This window comes from Peromyscus californicus, unplaced genomic scaffold (genome assembly GCF_007827085.1).
Source record: "Peromyscus californicus insignis strain IS unplaced genomic scaffold, ASM782708v3 Scaffold_13__1_contigs__length_99412109, whole genome shotgun sequence".
NCBI lineage: Eukaryota > Metazoa > Chordata > Mammalia > Rodentia > Cricetidae > Peromyscus > Peromyscus californicus.
Window position 1 is genome coordinate 56,579,809 of NW_026294424.1, and position 26,170 is coordinate 56,605,978.

Sequence of the window (26,170 nt, forward strand, 5' to 3'; positions counted from 1 at the left end):
TAATCTTAATGTTTCAAGTTTCCAACAATTGATTTTTTTTCTCTTTTTAATAAACTTATTTGTGGAACAATATTTCTAACTTGGGGGGTTGATGGGGTTGAGACAAGGATTGCCTAGAACTTAATATATAACCTAGACTAGTCTCTAACTCATAGTCTTTCTGCCTCAGTCTTTGAAGTGCTGGCTAACAGAGGTAAGCCATCAATCTCTAACTGAAGTTTCTAAATTTGAAAAAAAAAAAAAAGATTACAGATTTTATTTTCACTCTAGTTCCAAGATTTGCAACTCTATTTCAGTTATCATTCCAATATTGGTACTTCTTATCAAATTTATTTATCATACTGATCTACAAATAAAATGCTGAATAAAATATGTGAACATGACTACCTAGTTCAAGTATCTGAAAGGTTCAATTGTATCTTAAGTGTTAAAGTGATTGACATAAAATTGTTTATAAGAATTACATTTTATTTTAAATTATAAGATGACCCACAGTAAAGTTTCTTCTTGCCATTGCCACTGGTAACGTGTATTTGCTGTCCTTGCTGCTACTTTACAGAGTTTATTAATTTTCTTTCCATTTTGGTATGGTGGGTCAAGCACACGACTCTAGACATGTTAGGTAATTCCCAATAATCCAGACTTGTACCGAATATGACTTTTGAAATTATTGTTTCAAATACTGTGTTCTTGAGCTCTGGAAGTTGTATTTGACCTGTGTGTGCTTATAACATCTGGTACACCTACAGTCTCAACACTCAGCAGGCAGAGGATAAGAACAGTAAGTTCAAGACTGAACTGTGCTACACTGAAACCCCACCTCCCCAAAAAAGAATTTAATTTGTTTTCTTCCCTCAATTAGACATATTTGTAAATATGTATATGTTTTCTTTGATATCTTACAATATATTTATAATAAAGTTTTTTGATGTACCTTTACTACATCACTCATACTTTTATCTTAATGTTAAATACCATGGACACTGAGTTATTGAGAGGGATTGTGATGCCTTCCAACAGAGACTCTTTTTTTTCTTATTCTTTTTATTAAGAAATTTTTTCATTCATTTTATATACCAATGACAGATCCCCCTCTCTTTCCTCCTCCTTCCCCCTCCTAGCCTCCACCCTCTGCAACCCATCCTCCATTCCCTCCTCCTCTAAGGTGAGGCTTCCCATGGGGAGTCAGCAGAGCCTGGTACATTCAGTGGAGGCAGGTCCAGGCAACTCCCCCTGCATCAAGGCTGTGCAAGATGTCCCACCATAGGTAATGGGCTCCAAAAGCCAGCTCACACACCAGGAATAGATCCTGATCCTACTGCCAGGGGGCCCCTTAAGCAGATCAAGCTATACAACTGCCTCTTAATGCTGGTTTGCACATCAATTTCCTGTTCAACCCAGAGAACTAAAGTATCTGTGAAGCCACTGGTCTTTTGAAGGTCTATTTCAGGTTAAAATTTAAAGCTTATAAAAATAGAGCACCCATTAGTCTAAGGCTGAGTTAGGCACTACACTAGGATTGCTGTCTTTTGTGGATCCTCACTAAATGCCCTGTATATATAACAGCATCATTGGAATCCAGGTGATCAGAGGAGTGGACCTAGTCCACTTCTATCTGTGCCTTAAAGCTTATTGGTTAGTGACTTTCCAAGAAGTGTGCCTGACCTCTTAAATGTCCACACTGCAAGTGTACAGATAAGTACAAAGGAAAGGACGCAAAGAAAACTTCTACAAAGACATCAGAGCTTTACATATTTCCCCTTGTTTTGACACTCCTGTGAAGCCAGGATCATGGGATGCCTGTCTCTGAAATCTGCCACATTGTGCCTGGGTTTCCCATTCTCTGTGCCATAAGTGTCTGAGAAAGCCAAGACCACCTAAAGGCTCACCTCATTTGATTCTTTTCTTTCTGTAATCACATTCCAGAAATACCAACTGTTACAAAATCTGAAAACAGTTGCTTCCTCTATCCTGTCAAGCTTTCTAGTTATTTAAAGAGGAACAGCATGTGCCTTGTGAGTGATCCCATGATGCCAGAAACAGGTGTCTGGCACACTGTATTTAGCAGTGTGACCCTAACATCTACATTTTACCTCAGAGATTTTTATTTCTAACACTTCAGATAAGAAATTGGGACACAGAGATGGAATTTTAGTAAGAAAAAAGAAAAATGCTAATTATTAAGAAAATACGCAGATGTAGAGGTGGTGTCGACAAGAATAATGAATTAAAAACATTATTATAAATAAATTGAGTATTTGGAAGCCTAGAGCACAGTAAAGAGCCTCCAGCCACCTGATTCCTCAAGGAGGATTCAGCTAGTTTTCCACTCTCATCTCCCCACCTACTATCAGACAAACACTTGTATGTGGAATGTGAGAAAAAAAAATGTGGCAAGTCTGCTTAAAGCATTGTTGATATTTCACTGACTACAGAATGAATCCACATCCTCAAATTTAACAATAACTTTTAAAATGTTCTTTTAAGGATGCTTTCTGCATTCTTGAAAAGGTCCTTCAATACGTAGGAATTAATTTAACTGGAAATGCAATATGCCATCCGCCTATCTTCCCAAACCACTGGCTCAGAGTTTGTCTTCAAACTCTCCAGGTTAAGTCCTACTTGGACTGCCTCTGTTCCTAGTCCACACAAATTCTCTAAGCCTGTAGTGTCTAACTCTTCAAAACCTCGATCTCTCAGTTCCATCACTATATTTCTATTGGAATCAAGAACTAGTAAGAATGTATTCTTCCTTGTGGGGGAGATTATCCTGCTCACATATACCATGAAAAGAGAGAGACTCATTATTTTCTACTCTTTCCTCATCAATTATTTATTTACTTATATATTTATTAATTTATTTATGCTTATAGGTCTCACTATGTTGCCCAGTCTGGCCTTAAATTCACTATAATCCCCCTATCTCATCCTTCCATGTATTGAGAGTATAGCCATGAACCAATACAGCCAGATTTTCTCCATAACCTTACATAATGGTGTATTGAAATACTTCTGAATGAAAACAAATTTTGAAGCAAATACAATATATACTCAAAATCCATCTCTTATAACAACACACTCCATTCATCTAAATTTTCTTTACTATAAAATCATTTTAAATGTACAATAGAATAGTCCTTTTCCAAATAATAATTTTAAAAATCTATAGGTGTAGCAAGAGAAAAAAAAATCTCATCTTTTTTCCTGGGCAAAATTCCCATGAACTCATTGCTGAGAATTAAATCACAAATTTTGTAAAAGCAGTCAAGCTGATATTGTGGGCAATGGGCTACTGTTTAATTTGCAATTACATGCACAATTTAGAAACCACTTTAAGATAATTTACCCTCAGGAGGATCACTACCATAACCTCTCCCATAAAGCACAATTCCAGGGGGAAAGGAAGCACGTACAGAATAATTTAATAGAAAATAAGGATCTTAAATTTAGGGTACTAATCTCCCAGACTGAACAAAGTCTTCCATTCCAAAATTGTGGAACATGTTGACATGATGTTTATTCCCCAGTGTTAGATTCATTATGTCTGAGATTTGCAATTAAAACTGAAATGCAGTCAGCCTTGGGAGCTATTAAATACAATGTGCTTTCCTATAGGTCATTCAGGGGACTAAAAACAAACACACACATAAAACATACCACTTTCACTCCTGTTTCTGATAACACAGCTGCATTATTTCCTTTGTTTAATATAATCAAAGGCCTCTCAGCAAAAGCTCAGTGATAGGTGTCTTTGGCAAGTGTGCATGCAGCTCTGGGACACAAAGGCAGCAAAGAAAGTGTCTTATTTAAAAGACATGCACAGAGTGTGGGGGTTAGAGAGCAGACAGTTTCTAATTTTGAGAAAGAGGTGTTGTAATCCACTGAGTATTTCAATCAAATGGAGACAGGATCAACTGTCTAGGAAAATGCCTTCTGACTCTTTGGTCTGCATATTCACTAACTTACAAAATCTACTCAAATCATAGTTACGTTCTTATACAAAGAAATTCCAACAAGGCATTGCAAAGGACACAGATTCTGTGTCCCAGAGACAGCACCAACCAGCACACCAAAAACCCTTAAGTGTGATCACGAAAGCTTTATTTTCCAAAATAGTAATTTTTAAAAAACACAAAGAATACACATTAAAGGGAGGCCATCTGGTATACCTTCTGCTGAGAGCTTTTTAGAGCAAAATTACTCTGTGTGTAGAAAATATTATTGCAATATTCCTCTCTCTAAACACACTCATGATATGCATATAGAGATAATTATCAAAAAGACTGAGATATGCATTTCAATGGGGACTATATGTAGTGGGTGATTATCAACTTATGAAGTTTTTTTAGTTCAGAGAATTCTTTTTTTATCCTGCCATTAAGAAATATTCATCTATTAATACACTTTATTTTAACCAAGATACACAGGGATGGGGAATATGTGAAACTAATTCATTATTTATGATTCATGTCTCTGTTTGAAGGTGTTAATAGCAAAACAACAACAACAGAAATAAAAAAAAAAACTAAAGGTTAAAACTTGCAGTTGCTTGGTTTCCCTGAATCTGACTTACCCACACTATCTCTATATCAACATGAGTAATTGGAAGTTGTTTTATTTCCAAAGCAATGATTTTATCAGACAACCAAAGTCTACTTTAGCTTACAGTCATTACTAACCAAAGATCTAACAGACCAAAGGAGATAAAAAAGTTTATAATATGACAAAATTCTCTTATTTAAGCAGAGCATTAAAACAGCATTTCAACATTCACGGCAATAATTAACAAGTCAAGTGTGAGACAGTTGAATATGTGTACATTCTTCATGCAATCACCCAGACTAAAAGCCCAGGACTCACCCTTACCTCCAGTTCACAAAGCAACACCCTCATATCAAGGAGCCTGTGCTCAATGTCCCACATCATCCACCTGCTCTCCTCAGAGACTGTCCCAATTGGGAATAATTGTTTCATGTTTGGCCCTTTATGGCTTTAATCCCTCCCTTTTCTGGTCTCTTTTATCCTTTGAATTTATTCAAATCCAGGCCACCATAAAAGAAACTGTGCACATATTGAATTCCTAGGTCAAATATCCTATCTGTCTAATTTCATTATCATCTAGACATCTTTGAAAGTTTGTCCTCACTAAGATCTGAGCTGTAATAAATGCAGCTTCTTTTAAATTGTCTATGTTATCAATGGTAACTTCTCATGGAGAGTCAAGAAAAATGAGTTAGCTATGAATGTATCACCATATTTTGTTTACTCTAATTCTTCCATATTTCTTACTTTTCAACTTGCTATCTAAGAGATATCTCCATAATACTATTTCCTTAGATGAGTTCTTAATCAGTTATTCCAATCTTACTAAAATCCTACCTCTACTCTGAATGTATTATTATCTTAAAAACAGTATCATAAACCGGGTAGTTGTTATAGTCAAAACTCTAGCGCTATCCTTAAGAAGAACACTGATCTAATCTATATCAATACATCATATGCTTTGCTGATACATCCAAGCACTCGTCAACACTTAGGTTCTCAGGTAACCTATCTCTTGCTTGACTCAGTGACAAGACTCTAACTGGACACAAAAAATTGACTCCTGTTCTGTCCCCCAAAGTCATTCATCAGGAGTCAGAGTAGAAGATTTCTTTAAAAGAAAATAAATGAGATAATTCCACTTTCCAGTTTGAGTCATTTATCATCATACATAGAATAAAAAAAAAAATATTTTTTTCTTTGCATACTGTGACCTGCAGTGTTCTATATGATCAGGCCCTAGGGATATGTCTGAAATAATTTCTTCCCATTTTCTCCCCTTTTACCTTCCCCCATGAACTACCACACCCCTTTTGCATAACAAGCTCAGACTTCTAACAGGATTTTCAATTATCAGTGCCTGCACGTCTGGAATACAATATCTAATGTGCTAGATCACAGGGCTCCTCACTTTATGCAGACATTTATTTCATCACAATATCTCTGCTCTCACCCTCACTAACACAGTGTTCTCATTCACTCTCTCATAAACTTGATGATTTTTCTTCAGAGGATTTATAATTGGTAGGCAATGATGAAGAATAGGTTTTTTTGGTTTTTGTTTTGTTTTGTTTTTTGTTTGTTTGGTTTTTTTTTTTTGTGTGTGTGTGTGTGTGTGTGTGTTTGCTTTGGGATTCCGTTGTCGATTTGTATCATTTCCCCAACTACAATACTTGCTTTATGAGGGCATACTTACGAGGACAGGGATCTTGTTTATTTTGTCATCACTCGAGCCCTAACAAGTCAAGTAACCTGATACATAGGAGACGCTTAATTAATAGTTTTTGAAAAACTAATTCAAGAAATCAAGTTCTAGCTATGAATGACTCACATGCACAGGCCATTCCTAGTCTAACTAGACCCTAAAAGTACACCTATAATCATCAAATTCCTATCATATACCTAAATGAGAATGTCCCAGGTCTACAGGAAACTGTAGAAATCCATCATGCTACTTTATCCTAAGACATGAAAAATTGTACTTTTTTTTTCTTTTTTTGCTATAATCTGTCCGTGATGAAAGGCTCTAACACAGTTTATATAAATAAGAGTTTCTCAAATTTTAAGATAATAGTTTTTCCCTTAAGAGCTTTACCAAAAGATCCTACTCGCTAACTGAGAAATAGAAAGGAAAAATATGCCAAAAGGTACTTACCTCCCTTTTTCTACTAAGAGTAACACATCTAACTTTTCTCCGTTTTGCATCATTGTGCTGATTGCTGGAGAGATAAAAGGATGAATATTTCTTTTAATGTTAAAATATGCTTAGATACACAATTAATACAATTTAGTCACAAGTTTGGGGTTAAGGCTTCCAAATTCCATGTGAAGCTGCCATTATCACATGCAATCAGGAGGTGTGTCCCAGCAACAAGGTGTGGGGGTCCTCTTACTTAGCTCCTGCAGTCTTCTGAGGTGCATTCTCTCTTCCTGAGCGTCTTGCGTTTGAAGGCAAAAACACAAACTAGACTTGTCCATAGCAAACCAGCCTTTTCTCCACTGGTCCAGGGCATGGCAGTCTTTGTAGAAGAGTTGACCAATCAAATCATAGTCAGCTTCTGTTAAGTTTTCAGCAACAAAGGGAACAAAATGCTGTTAAAACAAATACAGAAAAGTAAGAAAGACAGTGAAAATAGGAAAGCCCTTCCCTATCTACAGATAGAGGGGAAAATGGAAAACTTATCTTTGTTTTCCTATTTTAAAGGCTCTTAAGTAAATGCCAAATTCAAAATAATCAGTTAAAAAAATGCTACGAAACACAAAGTAAACAGGTAATATATATTTTCAAACAGCAGCACCATATGCCTTGTTTCTTATTATATATGCAAAATAGTAACTATTCTTTCTTGGTTTGTGGAATCGTAGAAAAGGTCAGGTTCCCACAAGTACTCCATTTATATCATTTGCTAAATCTGTTCCTTTCCTCATGTACATTGGGGTAAGTAATATTCCCATGCGAAGGTACAAGAAAAAAATGACTTTACAATATGAATACTCCATCTTAATCATCAAAAATACAGAGTTAACTCATAAGAATGATTTTTATCAATGTTCTAGATGAACTTGTTTTTTGCAGGGCCTGAAAGTCTGCTTTTAACCTTTTTTGATGGCCATCTTTGAAAATATGAAAAAAATTCTTCCTAGAATTGTAGTTAAATTGTCCATGGATCTTTGAAACTCAACTATAGACCTCAAGTTAAGGATCTTTCCTGGACCTAGCAAATATAAAATTTAAATACCTTGGCTATTATCTCTGTCCATTTTCTTTGAATCTGAGATGTTTCAGCTCCAAACAAAAAGACACGTTCTGAGGGTAAGTAGATCTCAAAGACAAAGATTGGCCTACAGCAAGGACAAATATAAAGACACCACCACACAGAATTAATGAATATAATTTAAAACTTTAAAAATCAAAAGAAAAGCAAATTAGTTATTAATCAGTTTTTACGACATTGACAAATATTTAATAGAAAAATAGCACCTTCAACTGACTCTCAAGTAGGATAGATTGGTAATTATGTAATAATGACAATAGAGTTCTTATAATTTAATATAAATAACATCATTGCAAAATCTCTTTTATCATAAAAATTACTAAAATCTCTGTTCACAAAACTGGTTTGTTTTTTAATTTGTATACATTTTCATTAACTATACTATAAAACAAACACAGTAAGAAGTTTTCACATCAGTGTTTCTCAGGTTCATTCAAGTTTTTAAATAAGTAAAATAGGTTATATAAATAATGCTTAATCCTCTGTAATTTCAACATTTTCAGATCATGAAAGTATTCAAGTATATCTCAAAATTTATCTTTTAATATGATACTTAATATGTTTAAGGGTTGTGGATGTTGCTCAGTGGTAGTGTTCATCTGATATTTTGTTTATTTTAACATGAGTCAATAATCACTTTTCTTTTTTCTCATCTTTTTTATTTTTTTCTTTTCTCATCTGTTTTATTTTTTTAATTTTTTTTAACATTTTCCCTTTATTTTACATATTGACTACAGATTCCCCTACCTCACCTTCTCCCGTTTCCTCCTCCTGACTCCCATCTACTCCCCTTCCAATCCCTCACTCCTCCATCTCTATTCAGAAAGGGGCAGGCCTCCCATATGCTTGAATACAGCATGGCACATCAAGTTGTGGTAGGACTGATGCATAGAGGCTGGGCAAGGTAATCCAGCATGGGGAACAGGTTCCCAAAAGTCAGCTAAGTGCCAGGGACAGGTTGTGATCTCACTGCTAGGAGCCTTACAAACAGACTAAGCTACAAGACTATCCCACATATGCAGACTCCCTAACTGTTCATAGCAGCATTATTCATAATAGCCAGAGCTTGGAAAAAAACCTAGATGCCCCTCAACCAAAGAATGGATAAGGAAATGTGGTACATTTACACAATGGCCTATTACTCAGCTGTAAAAATCAATGACCTCATAAAATTTGCAGGCAAATGGATGGAACTAGAAAAAATAATTCAGAGTGAGGTAATTCAGATCCAGAAAGACAAACATGGTATGTACTCACTCATAAGTGGATATCAGAAGTAAAGTACAAGATAAGCAACGTACAATCCACAGCCCCAAAGAGGCTAGATAGCAAAGAGGGCCCAAAGAGGAATACATGGATTTCCCTGGGAAGGGGAAATAGAAGAGATCTCCTGGGTAAACTGGGGGTGGGAGTCGAGTTGGGGGAAGTGGAAACTTGAGGAAGTTCATTGGGTAGGCTGGGTTCAGGAGGCAATTTGGGGGTAAAATGGAGGGCTAGGGAGAAACCTGATGCCAGGGAAACTCACAAGAATCCACAATAATGACCCCAGCTAAAACTCCTAGCAACAGTGGAGAACGTGCCTAACCTGGCCATCTACTGTAATCAGATTGATCACTACCCTAATTATCCAGTAACTGATGGAATCAAATGCAGAGATTCACGGCCAAGCACTGGGCAGAGCTCTGGGAGTGGTCCTAAAGAAAGGGAGGAGGGATCCTAAGAGCCAGGGGAGTCAAGGTCATGACATAGGAACCCACAGGGACAGTTGAACTGGGATTCTGGGAGTACATTGATTCTGGACCAACAGTTAGGGAGCCTGCATGGGACCAACCTAGACGCCCTCTGCATATGTGTGACAGTGTAGCTTTGTGCCTTTCCTGGATCTCACTCTGTAGACCAGGCTGGCCTTGAACTCACAGAGATCTGCCTGCCTCTGCCTCCTCAGTGCTGGGATTGAAGTTGTGCACCACCACCGCCTGGCAGTTTTCTTCTGTTTTATATATGATATCCTTTAAACAAATATATGATTCCTGCTTTTAGTCCACTATTTAAATTTATCAGAGAAACAAAAGTATTTCAATGATCAACAATGTAGTGCTATAGTATCAACTACTTTCTAGAGAATTTCATATGGAGGTTTCAGATGAAATGAACTGGCTTGAAGATACCATAGAATCTTTTTACAGGAAGCAAAGGAAGAACATGAAAGATAACTAAATCCTCATCACCTGATACAAGGACTACCAATCCCTTTCACCTCCCAGATAGATGTTCAAGGGTAGACATACCCAGTACTCAAATAGAAGTCCTCTTTATGGACAGCCAGGCAGATAACTTCACTGATGTTAATAGTGCCATTAGGTGTGGTACATTTGTCGTTTTCGTAGTAACTCAAGAAGCCGCCTTCCAAAACACACCACTTTTTATTTATCTCTAGGAATTTAAAACAAAGCAAATAATAAATGGAACTATAATATAAACTTTTTAAAAACAAATCACGACTGTATTCCAATAAAGAAATGGACAAATTCCCTATTTTAGAAAGGAAACATCAGACTAATTCATAGGATATAAAGTTGATACTTTTCCTTGCAAATAAATTCTCACCTAATAGTAAAGGATATACCAGACAAAAAATGAATATGACATTGATGACCAGAGAAGTAGGCTAATTCATAAAGTGAAAAGCTTCAACACAGCCCTGGAACCACAAAGACTGTGGTCTTCACAGAGGATATGGAGAGGACAAATAGAGCAAAAACTAAAAGCACATCTATTGAGTCAGAAGGATGTAAACAAAATGCTCCAAAACCACAATGTCTGTAGTGTCTTATTTAGGAGTTTTCAAGTCCTTATTAAACAGGGGTCAGCACAACATGGATAGGGTCCAAATTCGACCACCACCACCTGATACAATAAAGTTTTATTGGTACAGTGATACTTGTTCCTTATGGATGGCCTGTGTCTCATTTGCCACTACAAGAACTGAGCTAACATGGAAATTATCTGACCCACAAAGTTTAAAATTTCGCTGCAAGTCCCTTTTAAGAAAAGGTTACTAATCCTATAGAGAGGAGCCACAGAAATGGTTTTAGCTGTGGAAGATACTCAGGTATGAGTTTTGTGCATTTTTATTACTTTAATAAGTATATTTGAGAGAGTAAAGATAAGCAAAAATGGAAGACAGGAAAAATTAATTCAACGTGAAAGTGTAAAGGAACCCTTTACTCTTCTGGATCCAATTTATGTCTCTTGCTACCTAAGAGTGACCCAATTCAGTACAGCTGACTGAACCTCCACAAGAGGAATATGTACCCAGAGATTAGAGACCTGAGACAGACCTTGAACCAGAATATTAAAACAGCTGATGAACTATGCTTAGGATCAAAATATATAAGCTTAAGGTGCACTAAGAATTTCTTTCATAGTTTTTGTTCCATGTTTTTGTCTTTACAGCATACCTTTATCAGATGGAAAGCTGCACTGTACCCATCACAAGTCACTTTGTAATGTTATTTCCAAAAGAAAAACATTTTGATAGGAAGAAAGTATATCAAAGACTAATCCATTCCTATTCCCTCCCCTAAACCCCAAGCCAATGGTACTGTAGGACACAAGATCTAATTTCAAAGGGAGCACACACACACACACACACACACACACACACACACACACTTTCTCTCTCTCTCTCTCTCTCTCTCTCTCTCTCTCTCTCTCTCTCTCTCTCAGAAAAAAAGACCTACAGTTCATAAAAAAACAAAACAAACAAACAAAAAGAATTCTTCTGAAAGACAACAGATGATACATTCAAATGAAAGCAATCACAAAGAATTAAGCAATGTCCTGCAAGGTTCCCGAAAGGGTCGATGAGCTCACACTTCATGAGTATAGAATGAGAAGGGAAGAAATTATATTTGTATTTGTCCAGGTAGGGCCACTCCCAACCACTACCTCCCCAACCCCCATCCTCACCACCCATACCCACCTCCAAGCCCCATTCCCATCCCCCATTCTCACTCCCACCTCATGCTAAGTTGCTAAGCAACATCATTCCTAAGCTACAAGAAAACTGGGTCTCTTACTCTAAAAAGAGTAAACAGGTCAAATTCTAAACTATGACTTAAGCACTGCCTGAAGTCACAGTAAAGCTTACTACAGAAACAAAGTGGTTACATGACAGTCTGCTCACGAAACAGAGTAGCTGTCAATTATCTTGCCACATTTAGTAAAAGATTAGAGCCAGGACTCACTAGTCTGCAAGAGGCTGGGTTTAGCCTTCTGACTGACTCTAACTATTTAAAAAAACTATAGAGAGGTTAGTTCTCCCAGAGCCCTCAGGAGAGCCTTGAGGACACCTGGATTTTAACCCAGTGATGCTGATGTAACACTTGACACCAGAAGTATGAAGGGCTATACTTCTGTTGTTGGATGCCAATTGTGTGATAATTGGTGAACATGTAAGTTCAGAGTAGCACAATAATCACATAATCAATAAATGTTAATATTATTTTTAAAATTTTAAACTTGACAGAAAGCATCCAGTCTAAAATACTTTGAGGGGGAAAAAAAGAAGCCTAGACATCAGAAGACTTCCAACGTTTGATTTGGAAGTTTAAGTTGACCTTTGTAAAGAAATACACACTGAGGTAATTCAAATAAAGAAAACTTCTGAAAATAATTAGAAAATAAAAAGCATGAGTGAGAGAAAGACAGAGAGAGAAAAAACACAAATATGAGGATGAAACAAATTAAAACACTAATATTTGTATTGTATGAGCTATATACACATGGACATTTTTCATACATTCTTCTAAGATTCCATAAGTCTCAAATTAAGTCAAAACTATGAAAGAAAAAATCCATTGACTTGAGGCTTGAATCTTCTTTTATCCCTTCACTGGACTCTTAGGAAAGAACAGCAATAAGAAGCTAAGGAAAAAGACGATACAACATTTGGAAAAACAGCAGCCAGAAACCCTGAGGCTGGCAGGACTGACATACTCAGAAAACCTGAAAAAGAGACTCAGGAACAACCATCAGAATAAGCCCTCCATAGACCCTGGAAAAGAGAGTTAACAGAGGCATGGTCAGTGCTTAGAGGAAGGCGATATGTTATTCCAGGGACTCAAAATTCTGAGTCACATTATATATCCTGTGCCACTACAGAAGAAAAACATCCTGAAAGACCAGCAATTTTTAAATGAAAATTATTTTCCCTAAAGTATTTTAAAAAGAAAGCCTATATATTAACAAAAGCAGTTCATGAACTAATTTGAAAAGACAGAGGACGGGAATAACCTTCCTAAAAGAAGAAAAACCGAGGATGAGACAATGTCTGCCATAAAGGCACACAGTGCCAGAGATTCCTATTGTACACCAAGTCTTCATTGCAGTTTACAATCCCCTTAATGGGAAATGTGTTTGGAATGATAAAAGTCAGGTAGCCGCCCCCCCTACCCCCCCATTAGGAGCCAAGGAGGAGCAGGACATTCCCAGAGGAGAGCAATGAGAGAAAATTTCATCCTTCCCACAGCTTCTACAAAATAGTTCTTCATGTTTGGGGAGCAGGTTTCTATAGCAGCACACCTATTCAGAGCTACAACCACCCAGGCTCTTCAGAAACAACAGGAGGAGGCAGCCACAGAAATGGATACTGGAGATACCTGGCCAGGTGATCAGGTTAAACAGGATGCAGGAAATGGAAAACAAAACTACCCTACCCAGCAGAGGTCAGCCCCTCATAGTCCTTCCAGACTCATGAGAATGTTCCTCTCTCAGAAGACAACTGGCAACCATTCAAAGGCCTTAAACACACAGTGCCCAAAGGAATGATGCACAGAACAAATGTGAATGCAGAGTCTAATTAGGTAATTTCTAATGGGAAACAAATGACAGGGCTCTTTAAAGAGGGGGCTCCATAGAAATGTGGGCTTGAAGAGGATCTGTGCTCTAGCTTTGTCCTGTCTATAACATCAGTTGCTTTGGAAATGGGCCAGAGGTCAGACAAGCTAGGCATGGTTCTTGTCTTCGAAGTCTTAGAATAACAAAGATGAGACAGGAAATCTCGACATTCCTGTTGATTTGGGAAGCAATGAAGACCCATGAAATTGTGGTTGTCACTGCCCCCAAAGAACTTTTCTCTGCTACAGAAACCAAAAGCAGTTTTTGCAAAATGTCCACCAAAGTGAAATCAGGGCCATATAATAGGTGACTCTAAAGACTCAGCTGCTTAACAGGGAAGGGTCTGTATGTGAGGTGAAAGTGAAAGATGGAGTTCTTAATTTCCCTGCAGTTGGCTGTTTGGGACAAGGAAGACAAACATTCATGTAGGATTTATCCAAACCCTGTATGCAGTTCCACAGACACGCTATTTCAGTATTCCATGGAATGAAATAGATGTTCTAGTTTAGAACTGGGGAGGTCAAATGAGGCCTGGAGGACAATGCAACTAAACTCAGAAACCAACAGGAATCTAGAAGCCGCTGTGTAACACGAATCTTAAAAGGTCTTATTAATAAAAACAAACCTGGAGCCAGGTATTGGGGTGAACGCTGGGAGATCAGAGAAATAGAATGGGCCACAGCTAACCTCACCGCGCCAATTCCTCAGCTGATCCTGTTTCCTCTGACTGGAAATCCAAATGGATCTCAGCTGAACTGCTGCTCAAAAGCCTAAAAGCCCAACCAGGCTCTAGTTCCTGGTTTTCACGCCTTATAAACCTTTTTGCTCCCTGCCATCACTTCCTGGGATTAAAGGCATGTGTCACCATACCTGGCTGTTTCCAGTGTGGCTTTGAACTCACAGAGATCCAGGTGGATCTCTGCCTCTGGAATGCTAGGATTAAAGGCAAGTGCTACCACTGCCTAACCTCTATGTTTAATATTGTGGCTGTTCTGTTCTCTGACCACCAAATAAGTTTATTGGGGTGCACAATATATCGACCACACGGCTGTGTTTATATTGAGCCCTCAACAGCTCCTTCCCTCACCCCCAATTCCATCAGCCTTGATCATGTTCACGGGCCAAGCATGTTCTACCTATTTTATATGTATGAATCACTGAGCCTACAGAATGACGTCAGTTCTGTGCCCAAACCACTGTCTTGTACCCTTTTTGTAGGCATAGAGAAGGTAACTAAGCTTCCTCAGGTCACATGAATAATTACTATTAGAGGGGAGACGCTTTCAAACAGGTAGCATCTGGAAGCTACCCTTTAACCACTGAGCAAAACACCTGTATGCATGTTACATGATCAGACCATATGACCACTTTTAAAGTATCATAGTAGAGAAGTCTCATATTCTAATATGCGTGTGCACAATGAATCTGAGGTGGTTAAGGCAAAGCTATTATTTTCCAAAACCATGAAGTCATTTCCTAAATTTCCTAAAATGATGATATTCAGCTCCCACTTATGAGAGGAATATGCACCAGTAATTTTTCTCATTTAAATAAATATGCTTCAGCCTTGGAAACATATTTTTTAAAGAAATGTAAACAACTTAGGCTTTTCCTAGAATAAAGGACTTTAAAAATTCCTTGTTAATGTATGAAATTAAGTATAAACAGAATGGAATAGGAGTCTCTAGAAAACCCTATCAACCACTTTCTTTTTAAAACCCAAAGGCTGCACAAACTAATCAAAGCCAGATACCAGGGGAAACACACAGGGTTGAGGGAGGGAGACCGAAAACAAAACCAGGATGCTATTATTCAGCTCTGTGCAGAGGTATAACAAGGCTATCAATCTTTCTTTTCATGAACACTAAACCGAGAAAAGAAAAAGCAAAATACAGATCTGTCTTCATAAGCAAGAGCTACAAGAACTTGAGATCTGGAAAAGCTGCGCTGACAATGTGAAACCTCAGTGACTCCGAAGAATGCATGCATTTCATTCCCGGACTCCTGTCTTCATGTTTAATCACTTTGTTTTCTGCCTGGGCTGACAAGAGCTGATGGAGTGGTACTGTCCAGCGCTTGCCTTTCAGAGGCAAAGGTGGCAGCCACACTTTAATCTCTACATCTTTCCAAACAATTCATTTTCTTCCCATAAAGCTGACATCCAACAACAGTAGCAGCGCTGCCGAATCTTGAGCAGGCCAATAACAGGGCCAGAAACACATGCTTATTCAGAGTTCCGCTTCTACTTCTTGGAAGAGCTTTTTCTTAACAACATATGCTTTATGCCAGCAACTGTATCTTTTGATGTGAAAGTTTCCCCATTTCTGTGCGGGAGTGGCAATATCCATGACAAGACTCTCAATGCCTGCGTGAAGCTCAGAAGATACTGGACCCTGCATATCATATTTTCCAAAGAATACATAAAGTTTAAATTATAAATTAGGTATTGTGGGAAATTAACCATACATAATAATATAACTATAAAATACTTCAATAAAAAATTTAAATCTATACATTTTTCTGGAATTTTATTCAGTTAACGTTTTTTTCATCTTAGTTGACTACTGACAGCTCAAATTTTAGTGAAATCACTGGCAATCAAACCACACATACAATCAAAGACTACTAACAAGTGACTTTGATATTTTTAAACAGCTAATAACTTTCTTAAAGATACAGTTGTTCATTCCACAAATATTTCTCATGGGGTAACTAAGTGTTAACATTGATTTGGACACCAAATATTTAATGAACCTGAACAAAACAGAGAGAATCAAAGCACGACTGACCCTTCACTCCTCAGGGAAGGAGAAACAAACAAATGACCAAGGGGTTGTCTTGGACATGGTAAGCGCCATATTAGAACTGCACAGCATCCTCAGAAGATGATGACCTAATAGTGTAGAGGACATTTGCATAAAGTGACAGAGAGACCTTACTATGTGGCAACGAGCCAACCCCTGAAAAATAAGATAGCATCACACTGGAGACAGGACTTCCAGATGTGGCGGGAGGAAAGAATACAGCCTTTTTAGAAATAGCCTAAGCTACGGAGCCAGGCATGGGCATGCAGAAGGAACGCCCACAAATGAAGAGTGCAGCCAAAGACAACTCCCAGGTCTTAAACACAAGCACCAGGTCTCACCGGCAGTGGGAACCTGCTGTCTTCCCTTGAGCAATGGATGAACAGGACCTGAGTTCTTTTCTGAAAGGAATTAAGTTTGTTTTGGGTTTTTTTTTTTTTTTTAAGACCACAGTGAAGCTAAGGTGGATATAAAGAGACATAAAGGCAGTACTGTGGCATAGGCAGGGCCTGGGGATAAGCAGAGCCGGGCTGCTGTCAGCAGATTCGGTTTGAGCGTGAATCTATAAACTGTGCTAATAAATTAGATAGAAAAAGACATTCAAAGAATATCTTACCAGGAGGGAATTTTTAAATGAAATAATTTCTAGTGCACTATGTAACTAAATCTTAGATATCTGCTTGAAATTACTTTTAGAAAAACATTTCAAATGAAAAAAAAAATCCTAATTAACTTCCATGTATCGTCAGCCAGCTCTGCATATCCATGGGTGCCGAACCCATAGATCTAAATCAATTACTAATGAAAAACACCCAAAATGTTTTACATCTTTACTGAATGTACACATATTTCTTTTCTTGCCAGTATCTCCTACCAATATTAGGTAGTAACTTCTTTCAGTGCATTCCTATCATGTAATATAAAAAAATCTACAGATGATTAGAAACGTATGGAAGAAAAAAATGTTAAGTAACATGCAAACACTGCTCCACTTTATGCAGGGGACATAAGTATGAGTAGTGAGTTTAGTGTCTACAAAGGTCTTGAACCCAACACTCCATAAAAACTTAAATCACATGGACCAAGACGAACTTCTTTCAGTTTTGATGTGAAATGTATTCAAAATATTTAAAGTTAACTTCTGAAATCTAAAGGGGAAGATTCCGTAATAAATTTTTAAAGCATCAAATGTGCATTACTCAATTCCAGGGTATTTTTTAAGCATGTTTGAAAAAAGACCTTATAGAGATCTGATGAGCCTAATATTAGTCTAGATAATAGTTTATTATATTGAAAAACTGAAAGGTACATTTCTGTTTCATGTTCTTGCCTTGATCTGTACTAAACTCAAGACTGAAGAATGGCTCTAGAACACTCTAGAAATCAGGAAAGTCATTGGCAAGAACTTTGTTTTTTGGGTATTATGCAGAGTTTAGTAATTGTTAGATTTGATGCATGGTTTACCCTCACAAACCTTTGGTAAAGCTTGTCATTTATTATCCCTTATGTTAAATAAAAGAAAAAATAAAAATCACTGCATTGTTAAAAAAAAAAAAAACAACCATATAAGCTTAAAGCAGAAAACGGTATTTATTCCTGCTATCCCCCATCAGAATGCAGTCACGATAAAAAGGCTACAACACAGCCAGGATTGAAATACTGAATCAGGACTGACTCCTTCCTCCTTCCTGGGAAAACTACTTAACATCAGCTTGGTCTAGACTCTATGTGGCCAATTCCTGAGCACAAAGTCCTTAAAGCAGATCGTGACAGGATAGATTTTTTTGTTTTGAAAAATCTAATGATACACAGTTTAACCTAATTTCTACTTTGAGATATATAACTTACAAAAAAAAAAAGCTTAAGCATACTTAATAAATCTGAAATTAAAAGTGTGCCAAACATCCGGAAAACAATCAATTCAAGAATCAATAGCCCCCAAATTTATAATTTCTTAGATTTAAGATTCTTTTTTCTTTTTTTTATTAGGAACATTTAATTAATAAAGGCTATGAAAATACTCCCAAGTCCAAACAACAACAAACAAACAAAAAACATAAACAAAAAAACTAAAACCTGAAATCTGAAACAATTCTGGTCTGAAGCATTTCTGATAAGAGATACTGCAAAGAACTCATAGTGAATAGTCACTACAAATGAGCAAACATCAGGTAAAAAGGTTTTAGCCAGAAACAAAATCTAAGAGGAGCAGGAAGGATACCTTCAAGTAGCTTTTTCTCTGTAGAGACTCTGGAAGCAGGAGCAGGGGCCTGGTATAAGAAGTCACAGAGGAAGGTGGACTGGGCAGGCTCCTGACTTGACCCACCCTCAGAATGAACATCATGCTGAGGGAAGTCTAGAAAAGGCAAAAAAATTTTACATTTAAACCCAAAACATAATAAAGTTCCCTTTTGTTTAGGAATTTGTGATGGAGTTTTGAACTAAAAGAAAAATAATTCCCGATTTATGACCAAATAAATACAGAGAGATTTATTTTGCTTTGTATAAAATTTGCAAATAAGCACTTAAGCCATACTTATTATTCAAATATGAAAACAAGATTTAATTTTGGAAGAAATGATTATGTCGGATTAACTATTTTAATCTTCCATTTATAAGATTAAAGGACATAAAAGAAATACAAGTCCTATACCTTTTCTCCTGTAAAGCAGTACTTTAGTAACTATGTAATTTTCTTGGTAGAAAAATTAATATATTTGTGGAAGAGAGCAGTCAGTAGAGGGTGAGGGACAAACCTGAGAACTTGTTATGATAGAGAAATTCCATCTGTAGACTCTGCCCAGCCTTCTTGGCCAGTAGGTAGGGGGTACTGTGGACAGGATCTCCTGTCGCACACATGACATCTGCTCCACTGAACAGCAGGGCCATCGTTTCCAGCACATCTGGCTTTACCACTGCAGCACATAGAGCCTGGCCATTAAAAGAACATACACCATTTATGGGAAGTGAATGCGAGTCTAGCTCTTAAAAGGAATGCAAGTTCGACAATGTATTTATGAAGCATGTATTTCTTTTTTCCTATACTAATGAAATCAATGACCTGAATCAGTGAGTGGGCAACAAAGGTCTACACTGTGTGGGTTAAAGTCATAAGTTAATGCTTCAAAGTCTCAGTCCACTATCTTGGTTCTAGAATATGCTCCTTCTGAATCTTCCAAACTATCATGGATGCTCCGGAAGACTTGTTCTGCTATTATTCTGTAATGGCTGGGGCTAAGAAATTTAATACATTTCAAATGTAATAAAGTGTACACTAAATGATCTACACTAAGAGTGTTGATATATATATATCAATATATATGTACACACACATATATACACACACACACACATACACACACACACACACACACACACACACACACACACACACACACATATATATATCATTACAATTTGTGCATAGTGTTATATTTAATTTACCTTATTTAACTCTTCTTTGGTCAGAGATGCTAAAAGAGTCTTTCTAAATTTTCCTTCTTTGTATTTCTGGGTAATAAAGATTTTTCTCTTTTCAACTGGTGAATCCATGTGTAATTCTTCTTCTTTTTGAAGGTTACCAGCCCAAAAGTCATTAGCTCTCTTGTTTCCAATGACAATAAATAGCTGAAATGGAAAATGCAAAAAGAAAATGTATTTCATTAAATGTGTTTGAACCTTCAAAATTGATTCACATCCTAAACTAAAACCTAATTCAATATAAAATACAAGAGAGAGCACGAAAGCCTGTGTTCTCAAGGCATATGATGAGAGACAGTGGGCAGCAGACATTATTTCTACGGCAGCATCAGCTGGGAAACTAAGCACACACCACACAAATGCAACAAAAGCAGCCTTACTCTTTGAACACATATTGAGACAGATTCATTTAAATGATTGTGCAGCTAGTCTGTCTCAAGGAGAGAAAGTGGAACAGGAGAGGAAATAGAGACAGAAACAGTGAGATCGAACTGGTGGGTTAATGACAAAGCTCAGGACAGATAAATTCTGCCAAATTGCTTCATTCCCTTTTCTAATACTTTTCCATATGAGTTAAAAAAAAAAAACAGAGTTCTCACTTTCATCAGAGTTGCCACATCTTTACATCCTGAGTATCATTAAAGTTCTTTGTAGTCTTTATTTTAAAAATAAGTATCTAATTTGAGAAGCTAAGTGTCATTTTTATACCAGAGTGGGAATTTCATCTAAGAACTTCTTTATAAAAGCAATCACTCCCTATTGCCAACCTCATCCACTCTTTGTTCACATGGCCCAGCAAACAGGACTTACCTCAATGAGCTCATTACTCCAAATACTAGCATCCATTTTCAGACTTCTAACCTTAGAGTCTTTAGGGCCCAACGATCTATGTTGTCCTAAAGGAAGATACAATTACATTTCCATTTTAATTTGAATGTAAATTTATTTTGCTTTGCTTTGTTAAATGTGTATTGGAGGGCTGGAAATATAGTTCAGTGGTTAAGAGCTTGCCCACCTGTGTGAGACCCTATGTTCAATTCCCAGCAATCCCTTCCCTTCCCAGCCCATACACATATGTGTGCATGTGAGGGATGTTAAGTTAGTAAAGTACTTGCCTTGCATGTAAAGACCTAAACTCAATCCCCAGAAACCACATAAAAATAGCTAGGCATGGTGGTGTGTACTTGTAATCCCAACACTGGGATTGCAAGTGGATCCTTTGGGTTTGATGGCCAACCAGCCTAGATAATTTCTATGTTAGTGAGATAACTTTTCTGACAAAATTAACTAGCTAACAAACTAACTAAAAAGTAAATAAATAAATGTGGATGCTACCTGAGGAACAACACTGAAGGTTGTCCCCCAACATCCACATGAATGCATATACATGTGGCATATATGTGTGTACCTGCTTAAATACAAGCACACACATAAAATGTGTACAGGTATGTATGCATGTATATATGTGTATATATAACATCAATTTAAAGCATCCCAGTACCTACTCTCCTAACTGCCCAAAACACTAAGAGTATTTATGGTGGTAATACAAAATCAAAAGCATAACGAACCAAAATGGGTAACAACTATAAGCTTTGCCACAATCATGTATTTCCATAAAACTATAAACTATACTTCAAAAATAATATACATGTATGTATATACATATGTAAGTGCATAGTCCCACACGTGTGTGTGTGTGTGTGTGTGTGTGTGTGTGTGTGTGTGTGTGTGTGTGTGTATGTGTGCAAATAGCCTGGGATTACCAAACTTTTTTTCCCCTTGGCAGTATGGGGATGAGCATATGCCTTTGTACCTGCTAGAAATGTTCTAATTCTGAGCTATTTTTATAAACAAGGAAAACCTTTATGTTCAGTTAAATCTCATGCACATAAATACAGCTACCAATACCAGACAATCAAATACTGACAATTGTAGCAAAAATGAGCACAGAGACCCGATGTTGATATCCTATGCTACTGCTTCCTCTGAAGAAAGGAAGCAGAGAATTAAATCAAGTACAGTATAAATCCACTCTCAGACACAATTGATACACAAGTATATGTCTCAAGTAAGCTAAAATGAAAAACATTTATGTAAGAACTTTCATTGATCTTAAGGATGGATACTTTGCCTAGGAACAGTAAAGATTCTGCACTTTGTGGTATACTAAATCAGAGGCTCTTTTCCTTCTTTATTGAAGAGGTAAAGACACTTTAGGGCACAAAGTCCCACAGCAGGAGTTCACATTGCTTTGCACTTTTAATTGTAACCTAAAAGCAACATTAGAAGCCTGCGAGTTGCAGAAGGAGATGCTAAAGCAGGCTATGTAAGAACAGATAAGCTCAAAAAACCAGAGACATGGCTTAGCAGATAAGAGACCTGGCTGCTCTTCCAGAGGACCCGAGTTCAATTCCCAGAACCCATAGTGTAGCTGACAATCATCTATAATTATAGTTTCAAGGGACCCTATGACCTTTTCTGGCCTACATGGGTAGGCAGTACAACTTCTCACCAATAAGGACAAGGATGACAATATGCAGGCTTATACACTGGGCTAGAGGCAGCAATGATGGCTCTACTTCTGATGTGCTATTTTTCAAGTGTCTTTGGAAAACTGAACTAAGATTCTCATAGGTTTAGAAAAATCATCTTCTTAGTGAGCACTCAATACAAATGATAAGTAACACTGATACAAAGAACGAGAATTGAAAACAGAGCCCAAGGCACACATGTACTTCAGCAGCATGAAGTGGTGAGGTCACCGAAGCATGGATGACAACTACTAAGAAAGCAAGACAGCATGGCTTACTGAAGTGGAGGGTGCGCCAACATCAAAGACAGACATACTAGCCACAGATCTCAAATATTACAGAGAAAATAAACACAGTAAGAATGGAGACTGACTGGCAAAATACACTGGTAAGAATACTGTAAATACTTGTACTCAACAGAGAGAAACAAAGGCTGGTTACAAAATGTTGAAGGAAAAGGAAGTTAAAGAAATGAAGAAAAGCCGGGCGGTGGTGGCGCACGCCTTTAATCCCAGCACTCGGGAGGCAGAGCCAGGCGGATCTCTGTGAGTTCGAGGCCAGTCTGGTCTCCAAAGCGAGTTCCAGAAAAGGTGCAAAGCTACACAGAGAAACCCTGTCTCGAAAAACCAAAAAAAAAAAAAAAAAAAAAAAAAAAAAAAGAAATGAAGAAAAAACGAACAGAGATCAATGCAAAGAAGGAACTGAAGAGCTTAGGAAGATCAGTTTTAAGAAGGTAGACTGAGGCAAGTTTGCATGATGAAACAAGAAACTAGTTTAAAGACTCAAGAGACTAAGTAAGTGATGAACTGACCCTAGGGAGGGAGGAAAGAAATGGAACACAAGAGGAATAGGAAGAAGCAAAATAAAGTTCTCTCTCTCCTAATGAGATGGGAGAGAAGAGGAAGTGGGGAAAAAAAACTATGTAGAGAATCATAGGAGACTGATGTTTTCTGCTACTATGATGTTAATTAAGTGGTCAAGAAAGCTACCTCCATATCATAATAAATGCTATGGGACAGAGCTCCAGAAAGTGCCGAAACTTCTCGACAATTGCTGGAGTGGTGTTGCTCATTGTCACTACTTGACTGAGTCAGAAGCTCCTTTCCTGTCCTGTCTCTGGGCCTGGTAGTCAACTCTAATCTTGTCCTCATCCTCTATTGTAATAGCAATTTCTGTGCCTGTCTAAAGAACTTTATGTCACATAGGTTTCTACCTCTGTAAACCTGCATCAGAACAGCTGGTACTATTGGTAAATTCTGTGTCTTCTTAAGTTGGAGTCAGGGTATCTGTAGAGTAGGAGGCAAGGGGGACAGAGAGTCTGGGAGACTAAAGTTGGCTAAGCTTCTCCAAGTGCTCCATAAAGCATTTCATAGATAAAAGTTCACTTCTATCCACTCCCTTGGATATGGATCGGGGCTCATAGATACACTGAGATGCCAGACAACCAAGTCTAAGGTCACAAGAAGGAAGGCATTTGTGGCACTAGCTCTTTTCATAAGCATCAGTTCTGTTGGGAAACATTCCAGTTCAAAATCATACTATAGGAGATGTCAGATCCAGCATACAAGGATAGAGCCTGAACATTTTCAATATAAAAAATACACTTTAAAAAATAATTAGACCACTACTGAAAGTATTCATGCAAGCATGCAAACTTGTTCTGGATGTATTCTAAAATCATCCCAAAAATTTTAAACATTTTTTTAAAAAAATCTATGCATGGACTAGTAAACTCAAAATATTATTACATACTTAAAAATTAATTTTTATCAAATCCACATAGAACTGAATATAGAATTATATGATATTTCTAAATGGTCTTCTATTTAATAAGGTTTATCTCATTTCACTTTTCACAACCATTACCTAGGACACAGTATGTTTGATGACAATGAACAGCCAGTGCCAATTTACAACCAAGCAGGGATAAGCAAAGCACATCACTAATTACCTGCACACTTCTTACAAATGACAACACAGAGATTGATGGATGCCCAGTCAGGATCTGGGGCTTTACAATCCGCACAGCTCCTGTTGGATTCATTGAACCAAATCTTCTCAGCTACTTCATAATCAGAGAGAGTTTCTGCTATCGACTGCTGCACAGCTTCAATCCAGTCCTGTTTCTCTTTCTCAGACTCTGCTGTGAAGCTGAAACAATTAACATTTCTGCATTATTGATCTCCCTTATACAGGCCAATTAAGCAGGGTGTTCAGTTTGCATATTCATTTCAGCCACAAATTAAATAGTAGCTAAAATGAACCCTGCTGGGTGGTATTGGATTGTCTTTTTCTAATAAAAAGTTATCTAATTTAACAAATCAGTTTCTTTTTCTTCTGATTTTCCATACTGCTGATGGCCCTGCTCACAGATCTTTAACCAAAATTAACACACTTATTATTTCTGATCAAGACATATAGGAATTGCCTTGGTAGGTCAAAGCAAATGAGAGTCATGTCTCTGAAGCAGTGGATTATATAATAATCAAAAAGAGACTGGCAGTGTTTCATGACTGCTGGAATATTTTGCCAGGAAAGTATGTCATCATAGTCTAAAACTAAAATTATCAAAAAAAAAAACCACCCACCAGAAATTGTGATTTTTTTCAGATTTAAAAATGGAAATTTTTAATTAGAAGACTCTCCAGATGGCATTAAGAGACTGAGAAACAAGAAAAGTTTTAAATGGTTACTATTTTAAAGGATTTCTAACTCAATTTTAGCCAGCTCTGACACAGTCTGATTTCTTAGTACTGGCTAGATATCTCACAAAAAGTGATAAAATATTAAACAGCAATGTTGCTCTTCAAGAAAGATTTATTGATTGTTTATTATAGGTAATATCCACATATGCCACAAATGACTCACAACAAAACCCACTGTAAGTTATTGTCACATTATAATTTTTGTTCTTTGAACTATAATGACTTGAAGTATAATGAAAATAATTGGTAGTTTACCATTCTAAGCAGTCCATAAAATAAGTGGCTTATAGAAATTGTACTTTCTGAAGAACTCTTTGATTACATCATTCCTACAATACTAATTATTGATTTCAAGTTCTCCTAGAGGTCCTAGAGGTTAGTTACAGCCAGGATTTCTGTTCAGTGAAGGCTAGAATCTCTCTCTCTCTCTCTCTCTCTCTCTCTCTCTCTCTCTCTCTCTCTCTCTCTCTCTCTCTCTGTGTGTGTGTGTGTGTGTGTGTGTAATGTGTATGTGTGTATGTATGTGTGATATGCAATGTGCTGAGGGTGGAAACCAAGGCTTTGCGCATGCTAGGCAAACACAATGCCACTTATCTACAATCTAAGCTCTAGATCTGCAAGTGTGAAAATAAAGCTTATTATTCTTTATTTGTTAATTTTCATCAAAATTGGAGCCCACAGACATATTTTGAGAAACAAAGTATGAGATACTCAAGAGTATCAGCAATAATTACATCATCCAAAACCTAGAACAATTGCCTCTGACTCACAAAACAACCTGACCTGTGTCATTTGGGAAAATGTATTAATGTAGTTACACTCAACAAATTGCCTATGTCTATACTACCCATATGGAATCATTATACATGATTAAAATATGTTAAGCACATTAAGTATTATTCATTGTCATAGTGATGCAATTCCTCAAC

General features: G+C 37.2%; 1 protein-coding gene across 3 annotated transcripts in view; it reads right to left on the reverse strand.

Annotated features, from left to right (window-relative positions):
* The window catches only part of Arap2 (ArfGAP with RhoGAP domain, ankyrin repeat and PH domain 2), a 177,939-nt gene that overhangs the window by 64,584 nt on the left and 87,185 nt on the right, over nt 1-26,170 (reverse strand). For all 3 annotated transcript variants that reach the window (XM_052734962.1, XM_052734963.1, XM_052734960.1), the window contains exons 11-19: nt 24,488-24,687; nt 20,813-20,898; nt 19,967-20,149; nt 19,279-19,453; nt 18,744-18,878; nt 10,106-10,250; nt 7,782-7,884; nt 6,936-7,134; nt 6,698-6,761 (exon numbers count right to left, since the gene is read on the reverse strand). In XM_052734962.1, the coding sequence (XP_052590922.1) occupies nt 6,698-6,761; nt 6,936-7,134; nt 7,782-7,884; nt 10,106-10,250; nt 18,744-18,878; nt 19,279-19,453; nt 19,967-20,149; nt 20,813-20,898; nt 24,488-24,687 (1,290 nt within the window). The remainder of the gene's footprint in view (nt 1-6,697; nt 6,762-6,935; nt 7,135-7,781; nt 7,885-10,105; nt 10,251-18,743; nt 18,879-19,278; nt 19,454-19,966; nt 20,150-20,812; nt 20,899-24,487; nt 24,688-26,170) is intronic.